Raw genomic sequence first — 14,021 nt, 5'->3', positions numbered from 1 at the left:
GATAGAATACTGTCAGCGGAACGTTTTCTATAGGTTATTAAAATAAATCATTTTAAAATAATTAATAATATTATACAACCGAAAGCGGAGAAAACGGAGAGACAGCTGAGGTTAAAATAAAAACCAAAAATAAGCTGTTGGAACAGCATATTAGTACAGTATTTAATTCAGTGACAATTCGTTTTTTTTTTTTTTTTAATTAGACAGACGTTCAGTGTATAATGAGGATAACATTGTTTCCTGGGGGATATTTAATTATGATATTTTTCATTATAAAACTACTCAGTGGGCTAAATATCACTTAGCATTTGAAACCCCTTTGTGTCCCGTTTTGATTTACGCTATCCCGTGTGGGTCTATCTGATTTTTGTATTAAATATTTATTTATTTATTTATTTATTTTTTTACAGGGGTTAACATTTTCCTGCGAATGCTCAACTTGGAAGGGGCCCGATATAGGACGCCTTGAACAATCGGCACACGACTGCAGAGCACCATAACAAATTGATACTTGTGCATTTTACAAAGCGATGGAAAATAAAGCAATCTTGGAAGTTTAGATTGACAAGATCGCATACTGCACAGCAATACTGTGAGCGCGGCAGCAGTAGGTCCAGCAAGCAGTTTTGTTAAATTGCCCAAAATGTGTTTGAACATGCAATGCTGATTCACAATGAGCCATAATGAGAAATTACACAGAAAACTGGAACAGAAGACAAGATTCGGAGAGCACGTTCCACAAGGTCGTGTTATTATTCTGATGCGAATTTTATGCATGAAGAGGCTTGTCATAAACAAATGCCAAAACCTCCCAATGTACCACCGACACCAACGTTATGTTCAATTTAAACTGAAACGCATAGAACAGAGACAGACACCTCTAAACCAATGTGTTACAAAATGCCTGGGCTGTGATCGAGGTAATTATACACCACATTCAGATGTGCTCTTCTCAACTGCAGTTGTTGGGGATTCATTCAATTAACTGATGCAGGCGGTGTTTTCATAGCCCAACCGTGACGTCATGAGGCTGGTATTGGTGAAACCAGCCAATGAGACGGGCCGGCTCGATTCTACAGAGGCTTTTCACGATGAAAGGGTTCTGGAGCAATACAACGCAGGCGAGCAGCAGCACCAGCAGGACGGAGCTGTAGAGGGGATGCAGCATCGGCACCCGGGAGCTGTCTTTCAGCACCACCCTCTCAGCCAGCAGCCGTGCAGCATCAACAGCAGCGCTAGTCATCTCCAGAAACCGCCGAGCCAAGAGGGCTCAGGCGCTTCGGTGCAGCACTTCATCCCTCTCAGCAACTCCTCTCCTCCTCCGCTGTTCGGGCAGGGTTCCGCCGCCTTCTTGCAACAAAACCATCAAGAATCTCCCAGCCCGAACCTTTTCACCCAGCCAGGTACCATCCCTCCTTATTACAGACTGCCACCACCACCACCACCAGCAACAACAAGAAACCACGTAACCGGGCAGCGAGCGCAAATTCAAAACCAAGCCTGCTGCTTTTCTGTCCAACCCCTTCCTCTGCAACAAAATCGAGGGGCCGCTACCACCGCTGCCGCAGCCGGTGTCACTTCACTGCAGAAGCAGCACTTCTATCAGAGCCACTATTACAGCAACTGCGGTTATTCCAGTCAAGCGAGCCCGAACCAACACCAGAACCACCGCCCGCAGCTGTCTACACCAGCAACAACAACACCGCCGTTTCTACAGCATCAGAATTCGAATCGGGGGGACCATTTGCAAAACGCTAGCAATTACCAGCAGCAGAACCCGAGCAGCAGCTTCTGCCGCAGAGGAGAAGGAGGGTTAGGGGAGCAGAACCGTTTGCAGCAGCAACCTCAGCATCATAATCAGTCCAACCTACATCAGCACCCCTCCTCTTGCCTAGCAGCACCACAAGAGCAGAGTCTAGAGCAGCATAGCAATGATAGCGGTCCGTTGAAGGTAAAGCAGCAGTCCTGTTTATTTCAGCAGCAGCCCCGAGATTTGCTACCGCAACCTTTACTGCAGCAGCAACAACAACAGCGGCTAGGGAGCAGCCAGCCTAGTAACAACTACTGCACCAACGGATCAGGGCGGGAGAATAGAAATCAACTACTACAACTGCAAGGGCAAGAACAGACACACTTGTTCTACCAACCGCAGCAGCAGCAACAGCAGCCTCCGCAGCACTGTGACAACTACTGCAAGAAGCCAGGGGAGAAAAATCAATTGGAGTGGCACTGCTGCCAGTACCCCCAACAAGACAAACAGCCGAACAGCCACCATCAAGAACCGAGCCGCCCGCTCTTTGGAAACTTGTCCGGCTGCAGCAGCAGCAGCAGCGGCGGCGGCAGCGACAACGATCGCAGCCTGTCATACTCCTCAAACACCTGCCTGTGGCGGCAGCAGCACCAAGAAGGAAACCAGATCCGAACTGAGCAACAGCAGGTACATTTATATTTAAACACTACTCGCTACTACTCCCAAGGAGAGAGCTGCATGCTGTTAGACCCCCGTGCACCTCCTCCTCTGCAGCTCCACTGTTCTCGCGCTCAATGGTAGCGGTGCACGAGCAAGTTGTCTGAAGGGATTATAGCAGGTACGTGCTTTTGTTTGTGATCAAAACTTGAGGGCAGTATTCTGTGCCATCTTGGTGTTTTCTTGTCTTGAAAGATTAGGCTTCGTTGGGTGTACAGAGATTACCTGGAGATAATTTTTTACAAAGAAATACAAAGAAACTAAAACGAAAGAGAACATTCGCGGACTTTATTTGTGTCTGTTTTGTTGCTGTGCAATTATTTTTGCCATGTTCATGTATGTCCGTTTGCACCAGCTCAGCAATGCACACGTATTGTACTTGTAAAGATATTGTGGAGTATTTGTTGCATGATGGTGTTGCTTGTTTATATGTTGTGCATTGTGACGTGTCTTTTACCTTTGAATTGTCTTGTCCACAAGTTTGGCGTTCATGTAAAAGAAAACCGAACAGCTTTCTCTGATATAAACATCTTTATTAAAAAAAAATCTGACAATTAACCTAATATGGATCCAGTAGCTGCCGCTTTGTATATGGAAATCATGATCGATCGTGGTTCCATACTTCCATTTTACACAATATATTATAAACGGTTGCCTGCATTCCAACCCCTTTATCCTTGATAGTTCAGTTCATTGCTCAATTTTAATTCAGTGCTCAATTTTAATTCAGTGCCCCAAAGCAAACAAAAAAAAGGCTTTTTACTAGACTAAGAAGTTTGAAAATATTGTACTTTGGGCATTTAAACTGCAGTCACCGTGACAGGACCTTTCGTTTTTATTGTTGCGCTTCGCATTGTTGAAGCACAGCATGATCGAGATGATTTGAGGCGATGGCATGCTGTTGATGTCGGGTTCGCTTTGTGTGTTCTTGGAGCTGTGGCTCAAGGGCACGGTTACACATTCTCTTTTGCTGACGAAGTGCACTGCACCACTGCCAGGGACTTTATGCCATCCATGTGGGCCTCTGCGTTCACAAGCTAGTCAAAATACTCTCAACGAGACCCATATATATATATCTACAATCCATCTATCTCGGTGGATTGCTGAGAAATATATATATATATATATATATATATATATATATATATATATATATATATATATATATAATGTTAATCAAATTGCTTCACTTTCAAGGCGCAATGGAAAGTTTAAGATTCTGTGAATCTGCCAAGATTATGTAGGCATTATAATGTCATTCCAATGCCAGTAATCAGAGATTTATTAAGATGTTTATTTCCTAAGTAGATATACAATGATGAAGTTTTTAAGTGAGAAACGTACTGGGGCAGAAATAAAATGCAATTAAGACTTAAAATGAAAATATTGACCCATAACAATAACTTTAACAGTCAAAATAATAAAGTGTTATTCAGCTTGCGGTAGAATTTCAGTAGTCTGCACTCTGGGTAAGTTCACAGACTTGTATTTGCCTATTACTCATATATAATTGTGACAGGTTGGCTGAGGGTGTGGTGTAAAAGATCGCTAGACCAGTCCAGGTTTGTTGGTAAACTCCGGGTTTTAATCCACAACACGGGAAAAGTCCAACAATAATAACGCCGGGATACACAGCAATGTGTAACCCGGTCAAACAACAATAATAATAATAATAATAATAATAATAATAATAATAACAGCGCCGGGATACACAACAATGTGTAACCCGACAAACAAAGGGAAAGAAAGGGGTTGCAGTCCCAAATGAAAATGAAACCAAAACGCAAGGACAATCAAACAAAAACACAGTCCGTCCTTCCTCACTCCCCCCCGAGATGAAGTACTGCACACAGTCCGGCACTTCCGGGTCCGCGCTCCTCCAAAGTATTCCCGGAGCGTCCCGTTAGTGCTCTATGGACAGACAAAGGGTGAAGGGGTTAGCAGGTATATTCAAACACAATAAGTTCCGTTTAGTTATTCCCCTGCTCGTATACACTGCAGTAAAAATGCGCTCTCGCTCGTCTCTCTCTCTCTCTCTCTCTCTCTCTCTCTCTCACACACACTGTACCTTGCCAGAAGGAACAGAACCCTGGGCCACGCCCCCTTTTGTACGCCCCGTCTCGTCCCCATTGGTCAGCGAGGGCAACCGCCGTCAGCCAATGCGCGATTGCCACCGCGCTTCCCGACCGGGTCTGTGACGTTGCGCACCGCGGCTCTGTCTGCTCCTCCTCCCCAGTGTCCTCACCGGTCGGAAGGGAGATCTAAAACAAGAGTTCACTCTCTCTTTGTCACATATCCCACCGCTCAGAGTGGAGCCGAAGGAACACTCGGCCAAATCTACCATTCCCATTACTCCCCCCTCCCGGGAAAAATAATCCGCATTTTGGTGATCTTTCCCTGCACGATGTACCATATGATACATATAAGGCTGCAATGCCAAATACCACCGAGTTATTCGGGCATTGCTATCCTTCATAGTGCTTAACCATCTGAGTGGGGCGTGGTCCGTGACCAGATCAAATGAATGTCCCAGCAAGTAATATCTGAGGGAGTGGGTGGCCCATTTAATGGCTAAGCACTCTTTCTCTACCACCGAGTAATTGCGCTCCCGAGGAAGCATTTTCTTACTAATGTAAAGAATCGGGTGCTCCACCCCGTTAACTCGCTGAGACAAGACCGCCCCCAAACCAACCTCTGACGCGTCGGTATGGAGGAAGAATCTCTTGCTAAAATCTGGTGATATTAGCGCAGGAGCCTGACACAGTTTTTGTTTAATGGTCTCAAACGCTCCCTGACACTCTGCTGACCACTTAACTAAATTTGGTGCACACTTTTTAGTGAGGTCTACCAGGGGATTGACCACGGTGGCATACTCGGGGATAAAGCGGCGGTAATAACCAGCCAATCCCAATAGTGACCTCACCTGGGACTTGGTTTTGGGGACCGCCGCGTCCACCAAAGCCTGGACTTTGGTGGCCACGGGTTTCACCCGTCCATTTCCCATGATAAATCCTAGGTACTGGGTCTCTAATTTAGCAAACGCACATTTCCTTAGGTTGGCTGTCAGCCGGGCCGCCCTTAGAGACTGAAGGACGGCTGTAAGTCGAATTACATGCTCTCTCCAGGTGGAGCTATATATAACCACATCGTCAATATACGCTGCTGCATACTCACGATGGGGATGTAACACCTCGTCCATCAGTCTCTGAAAGGCGGCGGGCGCACCATGTAGCCCAAACGGCATGGTTTTAAAATGGAACAGCCCATCCGGAGTTGAAAATGCCGTTTTTTCACAGGAATTGCGGGTCAAAGGGATCTGCCAATATCCCTTCGTCAGGTCCAGAGTTGAGATAAACCTGGCCGTTCCCAGTCGGTCGAGGAGTTCGTCGATCCGAGGCATGGGGTAGGCATCGAACTTGGCGATAGCATTGACCTTTCGAAAGTCCACACAGAAGCGATTTGTGCCGTCCTTCTTAGCCACTATAACAATGGGACTGCACCACTCGCTTCTGGAAGGCTCAATGACCCCAAGTTCAAGCATCGCCCTCACCTCGTTCTGGACGCCACTCCGCCGGCTTTCTGGGATCCGGTAGGGCCTCTCCCGAACAGTGACCCCTGGCGGAGTAATAACAGCATATTCAGTAAGGTTAGTTCTGCCGGGCACGTCAGAAAACACATCCCCAAATTTCCCAATCAACTTACGCAATTCCACCTGCTGATCCGGAAGTAACTGTTCCCCCATTGAAATCTGGCTGGGGCTAGGGGCCTCTATGCAGGGTCCTAAGTCATCCTCCATCTCGCCTGGGGCTATGAATAAGACCTCCCTTGCCTTCCAGGGCTTTAATAAGTTGACATGGTAAATTTCCGTTTTATTTCGGCGATCAGGCTGTCTAATTTCGTAATTCACTAATCCTACTGCCCGTATCACTTCATATGGCCCCTGCCATTTAGCACACAGCTTTGACTCCAACGATGGAAGAAGCAGCATTACCTTATCTCCTGGCCGAAAAGTTCGAATTCGTGCATTAGTATTGTAATGCTGCTGTTGCCGATGTTGAGCCGATCTAAGGTTGTCTTGAGCCAACCGACCGATTAAATCAAGGCGATCCCGCAGTAGGAGCACATGCTGCACTACATTTTTAGAGGAGCTTTTATGTTCTTCCCACCCTTCTCTCAACAGATCGAGGATGCCCCGTGGCTGCCGGCCATATAACAGCTCAAAGGGGGAAAATCCCGTTGAGCTCTGAGGCACCTCTCTCACTGCGAAGAGTAGGTAAGGAAGAAGAGTAGCCCAATGTTTTTGCTCCTGACTCACAAACCGTCTCAACATGTGCTTCAATGTTTGGTTAAAACGTTCCACCAGACCATCCGTTTGGGGATGATAAACGGACGTCCTGATGGGACGTATTTTTAGAATTTTATACACCTGCTGTAGCGTTTTGGACAAAAAGTTTGTTCCGTGATCAGTTAATATTTCTTTTGGGATCCCTACTCTAGCCATAATCTGACTTAATTCTTTCGCAATTGCAGTGGCACTAGTGGACCGCAAAGGAACTGCTTCCGGGTACCGCGTCGCATAATCCACCATCACTAATATGTGCGTGTACCCGGAATCAGAAGGCAGCACTGGCCCAACTATGTCCATTGCAACGCGTTCGAAGGGAGTGGAGACAATAGGCAGTGGGACCAAAGGGGCGGGGCGCACTCGACCCGGTGCTACTCTCTGGCATTCCGGGCAGGTAGCTACATATTTCGCCACTTCGGTGTAGAGTCCGGCCCAATAAAATCGAGCCAGTATCCGGTCCCTCGTCTTGTCAACACCAAGGTGTCCTGCAAAGGGGACGTCATGCGCCAGCCTCATGACCTCTGGTCGACAAGACGGGGGAACCATCAACTGTTTGACAGGCTGTCCTGTGCCCGGGGCTGGGTTTACCCTATACAGTAAGTGCCCCTCCACCACAAAATGGGGATATACCAGCGTCCCGATGCCGTCAACATCCTTACCCTCAATAGACCGAACCTGTTCCCAAGCGTGCACCAGTGTGGGATCGTTGTTCTGCTCCCACACTAGGTCCGCGCTTGAGGCCCACACGTCCGGGATATTGACAGGGGCTGGAGCAGTCTCTACCCTCAAGGGTCCAGTAACCTCGCCCGTCCGGTCACACTGGGTGCCCACCCCCTTCGATTGGCGTTTGGGACCATCACAACCTTCCCCCGCCAGGCCCCAACCGTGTCGGATCGATGCGCCCTCCCACTTTTCCCTCCGTCTCTCCTTGTGCGTTTTCCTAGGACGAAAAAGTGGAGAAAACAGTTCTGCATGGAAAGGGAACATGGTGCCAATTACTTCCTTTTCCCGGGGGTCTGCCGTGCCTACACGTGTGGTCGAGGCTGCCGATATTTTTACTAAATCCTTGTATCGCGGCCAGTCTCGGCCCAGAATGATTGGGTGGGGCAACTTTTCGGCCACCCCCACTACTAGGTGGCGCTTTATCGGTCCTACCGACAGATATACTTTTAGGGTGGGGTATGTCGCCGTATCTCCATGGATACAGGAGATCGCCACCTGACCTCGTGGCTGCCACGACATACCGCCAAGGAGAGCTGTCCGAATCAAAGTCTGCTCACACCCGGTGTCCACTAACGCGTGGGTTTTCACCTTCCCCAGCACAACATCAACAACACACGGGCCCTCCCGACCATTTCCCCATTCCTTACCTGTCTCTGATGCCAGATGACACGCAGCCACGTCGCACTCCATGGCGGCCGGGCAGTATCTGGCGATGTGTCCCGGCTGCTGGCACCTAAAACAGACTGGTGGGGCAGAGGGCAAGGGCGGTACATACTTGTCCCGCTGCTGGTATGACAGCGGGGCGGGGGAAACCATTCTACCCCAGCTGGGAGCCAACCTCTGCCTCCATGGTAAGGAGCTTGGATGGCCCAACGGGGCCGGTGGTCTGGCAGGTCTTGGTCCGGGGGGGTTTGGTGGTGGTCCCTTAGTAACGGAGGAGGAGGGGTAGTTCAGCAAGGTGGTCTGGGCGGACATGAGGGAGTCCTCGAAGTTCTCGGCCAGTGCTACGGCCTGGTCCAGGGTGGTGGGGTTGTGCCGGCGTATCCAGGCCTGCGTTTCGCCTCCGACCACATGGCAAAACTGTTCCATGACAATGGCTTCCCCCATCTGAACCCCAGTTTTCTGGCTGGGGTTTAGCCATTGCGCCATGTGGTCGCATAGCCGTTGGGCCACCACCCTGGGTCGTGTGTTTGGTGGCCGCCGGAACTCCCTGAATCTGACCCGGTGGGTCTCCCCCGTGATGTTCAGACGGCGGAGGATAGCCTGCTTCACCAAGTCGTACTGGGCCGCGTCTTCATCAGTCATAGCCCGATATGCGGCTTGCGCCTCCCCAATCAAGCAAGGGCCCAGTTGGCTCGCCCAGTACTCCCGGGGCCAGGCTGCGGTGGTGGCCAGCCGCTCGAATGCCACAAGGTAGGCTTCGGGGTCATCCTCCACCGTCATTTTCTGGGCCCGGGCCTTCGGGGCAACCATCACGGGGCCCGTTGTTGCTGCTGACGTCATCCCCATCCCGACCCTCTCGATAAGGGCCGTGTATCGCTCCTCCCTCCTCCGTTCCTCAACCTCCCTTCGGCTGTCCAAAGCCTCCAACACCGCCGCAAAACTGGCTGGATCCATCCCACTTCTGACGCCACGTGTGACAGGTTGGCTGAGGGTGTGGTGTAAAAGATCGCTAGACCAGTCCAGGTTTGTTGGTAAACTCCGGGTTTTAATCCACAACACGGGAAAAGTCCAACAATAATAACGCCGGGATACACAGCAATGTGTAACCCGGTCAAACAACAATAATAATAATAATAATAATAATAATAATAATAATAACAGCGCCGGGATACACAACAATGTGTAACCCGACAAACAAAGGGAAAGAAAGGGGTTGCAGTCCCAAATGAAAATGAAACCAAAACGCAAGGACAATCAAACAAAAACACAGTCCGTCCTTCCTCACTCCCCCCCGAGATGAAGTACTGCACACAGTCCGGCACTTCCGGGTCCGCGCTCCTCCAAAGTATTCCCGGAGCGTCCCGTTAGTGCTCTATGGACAGACAAAGGGTGAAGGGGTTAGCAGGTATATTCAAACACAATAAGTTCCGTTTAGTTATTCCCCTGCTCGTATACACTGCAGTAAAAATGCGCTCTCGCTCGTCTCTCTCTCTCTCTCTCTCTCTCTCTCTCTCTCACACACACTGTACCTTGCCAGAAGGAACAGAACCCTGGGCCACGCCCCCTTTTGTACGCCCCGTCTCGTCCCCATTGGTCAGCGAGGGCAACCGCCGTCAGCCAATGCGCGATTGCCACCGCGCTTCCCGACCGGGTCTGTGACGTTGCGCACCGCGGCTCTGTCTGCTCCTCCTCCCCAGTGTCCTCACCGGTCGGAAGGGAGATCTAAAACAAGAGTTCACTCTCTCTTTGTCACAATAATGTACCGTTTTTAAATTGTCCTTAATGTTAATTGATGCATTCCTTATTTCTTTCAAACTTTAGTTGCACAACTAGTGACTATTTTATTTATTTATTTATTTATTTATTTATTTATTTATTTATTTATTTATTTATTACTATTTATTTTTTAATGTTATGTTAGATCATATTTTATAATGGGTTTCCTATAAGCCTTGGCTATTTTAGTAGTGCCTGAAAACTATAATAAGTTTAAAAGAAAAGATGGGAATTATAATGATCTAAAGGCTGGCTGATATTAATAGTGCTGCTCTTGTATTAATGCTGCTGGAGTCTTTCCCCCTGAGGTGATGTATTGAACCATGTGGTAACAATAATACACAGTAGAATGAGCAGGGAAAAAACAAAAAAATAAGTTGTATAAATTTCAGGGTGACAGCATTTAAACTGTCAGAATATGATTCTCACAATAGAAACAAGACCTGTATTTATTGGGGGGTTGCTGTGATGAATAAGTGTGGAATCATCATGAATTGATGATGACTTCACTTGAGACCAGCAGGAAGCAATATTTCAGTTGAAATGTAATTACTTTTTAAATTTATACCACTGCCTGTTACCAAAGCCTCTTCACAGAGAGGATTGCATTACAAGTGCTGTATCGGGGTGGAGATTGTGTAGCAGGCTGCAGGTGCACTAGCCCATCTCTCATGGCTGCTGATGGGATGGTATGAGGACTCTGCCAGCCAGTGCCACTGCAGTTAGGAACCCCTCACGCAGGACTGAATTAAGAATGGATTGGCATCAAAGACTATTAAAATGAACCCCTTTCCTACCAGCACAGTTGTAGCCAGGGCTGGTTGCATCTAGTTGGTTAACCAGTTTCTATATTTTTTATGAATTATGATTGCGTGTGGACTGGTAACATTTATATATATATATATATATATATATATATATATATATATATATATATATATATATATATATATATATATATATATATATATTCTCAGCAATCCACCGAGATAGATGGGATTATTAAGATTTTCTTCAGATGTAATTTCTGCTGATGGTCAAGATGGTAAATTGGGCCTGAACACAGACCCACCTGCTTCTAATTTGTTTTAAAATGAACTCCAGCCCATTGCAGGGATCTGTTAAATGTTCAGGTACCAGGAGAGCTTTATAACACGAGCAAGTAATTCAAATGTAATTGTGTGTGACAAAACTATTGAATTCATACGGTAGGACGCAAATATCTATTCCAAGCACATTCCACAGTTTTAATTTTAATATATTATTATTATTTATATTCATAGCATGTCTTACATGGATTGATTGACTCTCAGTGGCATTGCTTCGTCTAACCGGCAGCCAGGCACTCTAGCATTTGCAGCGATATTAGCCATACGCTTAATGGTCAATCAGGCTGTCCCGTCTTCATGTGTTCACAGCATCAAGGATCTTATTTATTTCCTTAAACTGGAAAACACAAGGTTCCAGTGGAAAGTCTTGCCAGCCTTCTTTCTAATCCAGTCTAGAGTGATCAAGCTTGCCCTTGTTTCTCTCTGTCTCTCTCTAAAGTTATTTAAAAAGGCTGTGTGGTCCAGTGGTTAAAGAAACGGGCTTGTAGCCAGGAGGTCCCCGGTTCAAATCCCACCTCAGCCACTGACTCATTGTGTGACCCTGAGCAAGTCACTTAACCTCCTTGTGCTCCGTCTTTCGGGTGAGACGTAATTGTAAGTGACTCTGCAGCTGATGCATAGTTCACACACCCTAGTCTCTGTAAGTCGCCTTGGATAAAGGCGTCTGCTAAATAAACAAATAATAAAAAAAAATTAATGGCCCTTCTGCAATCCTTTGAGAAGCAATGGAGAGTGCCCTCTGCGAAGGTGACTATCACCAGGGCAGGGCAGTTGGTGCATCTTGGGGGAGCAGTTTGGGGGGTGCTGACTTTGTCGCTGTTCATGCTATACCTGCTCTTTGAATCAATAGGAATCAGTCTCCAGTCTCCCAGTTTAAAAGAGCTTTATTTGCATTGCCAGGGTGCAGTGCTAGCCTCCAGGAAGAGCATGATAAACAATAAATCTAAAAAAAAATATTTGGGTTGACTGTTTTCTTCTTTTCATCATTCAAAGAGGTAAAATGTGTCCTGGTTTTCCCTTCTAATCAGGCACAACAATGCTTATTTAAATATTTAATTTATATGGACTGAGGCAAGCACAAGGAGACCTGCCAGCTAAGCTCTAAGCAATTATTGCAGCAAACAGCTGGCCAGGTGTGAGTGCTGCATTATATGCATTATATCAGTATTAGCATTATGTTTTTAGTCACTTCTGTTCTTTATCTATCCATTTATCTACCTAAAGTGTAATAATCCATCACATACCCAGCTTAAGATGCTGTTAATGCTGCGCTGGGAGTTACATGCTGGTTTACAAAGTATGATTGGTCCTTACATGCAACAGGTTTGTATACCAGACCTGATATTCTTAATGAACTAAAGTCCCCCCCCCCACGGGGCGACACATTTCCACCTGCAAAGCATTTTCATGATGATCAGCGACAACATCGTGGTGCATTGGGCTAAATGCATTTACACAAATATTGAATGCATAAAAAACACACAAACATTTCTGGTAACGCTTTCTTTTGCATTTGTCTTATAACATGCAACATGCTTGTACATATGGACTAGTAGCATAGCATTGCCAGAGCAGTCTAACAGTAGATACACAAGCACCTGTATTGCACATCTATTCATTTATTGTTAACTGTTATGATTTAGTTTTTTGATTAAGACTATCAACACTACCCTCCAAAGTATTGGGGCACTTATTAAAATGCTGGATAGGGTAGATCCTATTTTGGTTATATGCTCCCAGACTAATTATTTATCCTGTTTCTTCACTGAACTGCATTTGAGATCTCCCTTGTGCCAGGAGGGTCTTAGATAAATGATAAGAACACGTTGCCATGGGTGTGCAGAGAGAGAAACAGTGCAGGAGTTTTGACTGAGGAATATGTGTGATGTGTGGCATGCCATGTGATCTTTGGTGCAGTTCTTGGAAATCCTGCTATAACTGTAATGGAATAACTGGAAGGCAACATACGGTAGCTGCTTTCATTCATTGTGGAAAATAACAGGTACCATCTGTGCCCTGATTCCTAAATGTAGTGTTGCGTACCCAAATCATCAATGGATTATATAACCAGGCTTTTTCAAACATTGATTAATTCACATGCTAAACTGTTGGTTATAATAATAATAATAATATATTTATATGGTGGACCACCATCACAAAGCATTTTACAGAGGTGAACTGTGAACTGTGCATTATATGCAGAGTCACTTACTATAGGACGTTGATTTAACATCTCATCCGCAGGACGGAGCACAAGGAGGTTAAGCAACTTGCTCTTATGTATTGCTCAGTCATTTTGGTTGCAGGTTGTTTAGTGGCATGCAATTCTTTTTCTTAGTTAGATGAAAGCCCATGAGATGCCAGCAGTGCGTGCCGGTCATCACGTTGATTATTAGTGACCACCCTATGCAGCTCGGACACACTTAGGCATGAGTGAAGTTCATCCCATTGGGTCTCACATGGGTTGAGATGGGAATTGGCCGGCACAGGATAACACTATGTGTCTGTAGTCTAACTTGAATATCATGCTCAGCTTATGCTTTTCTGCCTGTAACCCTGCGCACCACAAGCTAGCATCTTAACCGCAATGGAAAAGAGCCGGGCTCGTCGGCATTCGTGGTTCCAGAGCTTTTAACCTTCATCTCAACGACAGGGGACCGAATCCGTATCTGCAATGTGTCACACAATGCAGCCCATTACACTAACCTTAACCCTGATATACCTATGCTAAAGTGTTACCAAAAACCTAAGGTTCAATATCCAGAAGGGTTTGCCTAGACTTGAGTACAGATGGCAAAGTTGAGTAAAACACCCCCTGCATTCTGTAAAAGGGATTAAGTGTCAGCATACCATAAAAATGAGAAAACACTTTTGTTTGCGGTCGCCGCAGACATTTTCCACTGGGGATGGCATACACAGCTTGCAGATTTTAAACAGA

The 14,021-nt window shown here is 46.5% G+C and overlaps 2 protein-coding genes across 4 annotated transcripts in view; one reads left to right on the top strand and one right to left on the bottom strand.

Annotated features, from left to right (window-relative positions):
- Positions 1 to 331: 331 nt before the first annotated feature.
- Positions 332 to 14,021, top strand: part of LOC117401380 (small conductance calcium-activated potassium channel protein 2-like) — a 43,657-nt gene continuing 29,967 nt past the window's right edge. For all 3 annotated transcript variants that reach the window (XR_009319942.1, XM_059015011.1, XM_059015012.1), the window contains exon 1: positions 332 to 2,437. Coding sequence is in view for 2 of the 3 variants with exons in the window: in XM_059015011.1 (XP_058870994.1) it covers positions 1,025 to 2,437 (1,413 nt within the window). In the remaining variant the exon portion in view is untranslated. The remainder of the gene's footprint in view (positions 2,438 to 14,021) is intronic.
- On the bottom strand, positions 4,037 to 9,940 carry LOC131721863 (zinc finger protein 202-like). Its single transcript, XM_059015014.1, has 2 exons — positions 8,183 to 9,940; positions 4,037 to 4,378 (listed from the first exon to the last, which is right to left on the bottom strand). The coding sequence occupies exons 1-2, from the start codon at positions 9,150 to 9,152 to the stop codon at positions 4,371 to 4,373; spliced, it is 978 nt and encodes a 325-aa protein (XP_058870997.1). The 5' UTR covers positions 9,153 to 9,940; the 3' UTR covers positions 4,037 to 4,370.

This window comes from Acipenser ruthenus, chromosome 49, assembly GCF_902713425.1.
Source record: "Acipenser ruthenus chromosome 49, fAciRut3.2 maternal haplotype, whole genome shotgun sequence".
Taxonomy (NCBI): domain Eukaryota; kingdom Metazoa; phylum Chordata; class Actinopteri; order Acipenseriformes; family Acipenseridae; genus Acipenser; species Acipenser ruthenus.
The sequence above is the reverse complement of the archived record's forward strand: the minus strand, read 5'-3'. Positions and strand labels throughout refer to the sequence as shown.

Excerpts from the sequence above, each read along its gene's own strand:
- LOC131721863 (XM_059015014.1), bottom strand. The coding sequence starts at position 9,152 with ATGGATCCAGCCAGTTTTGCGGCGGTGTTGGAGGCTTTGGACAGCCGA.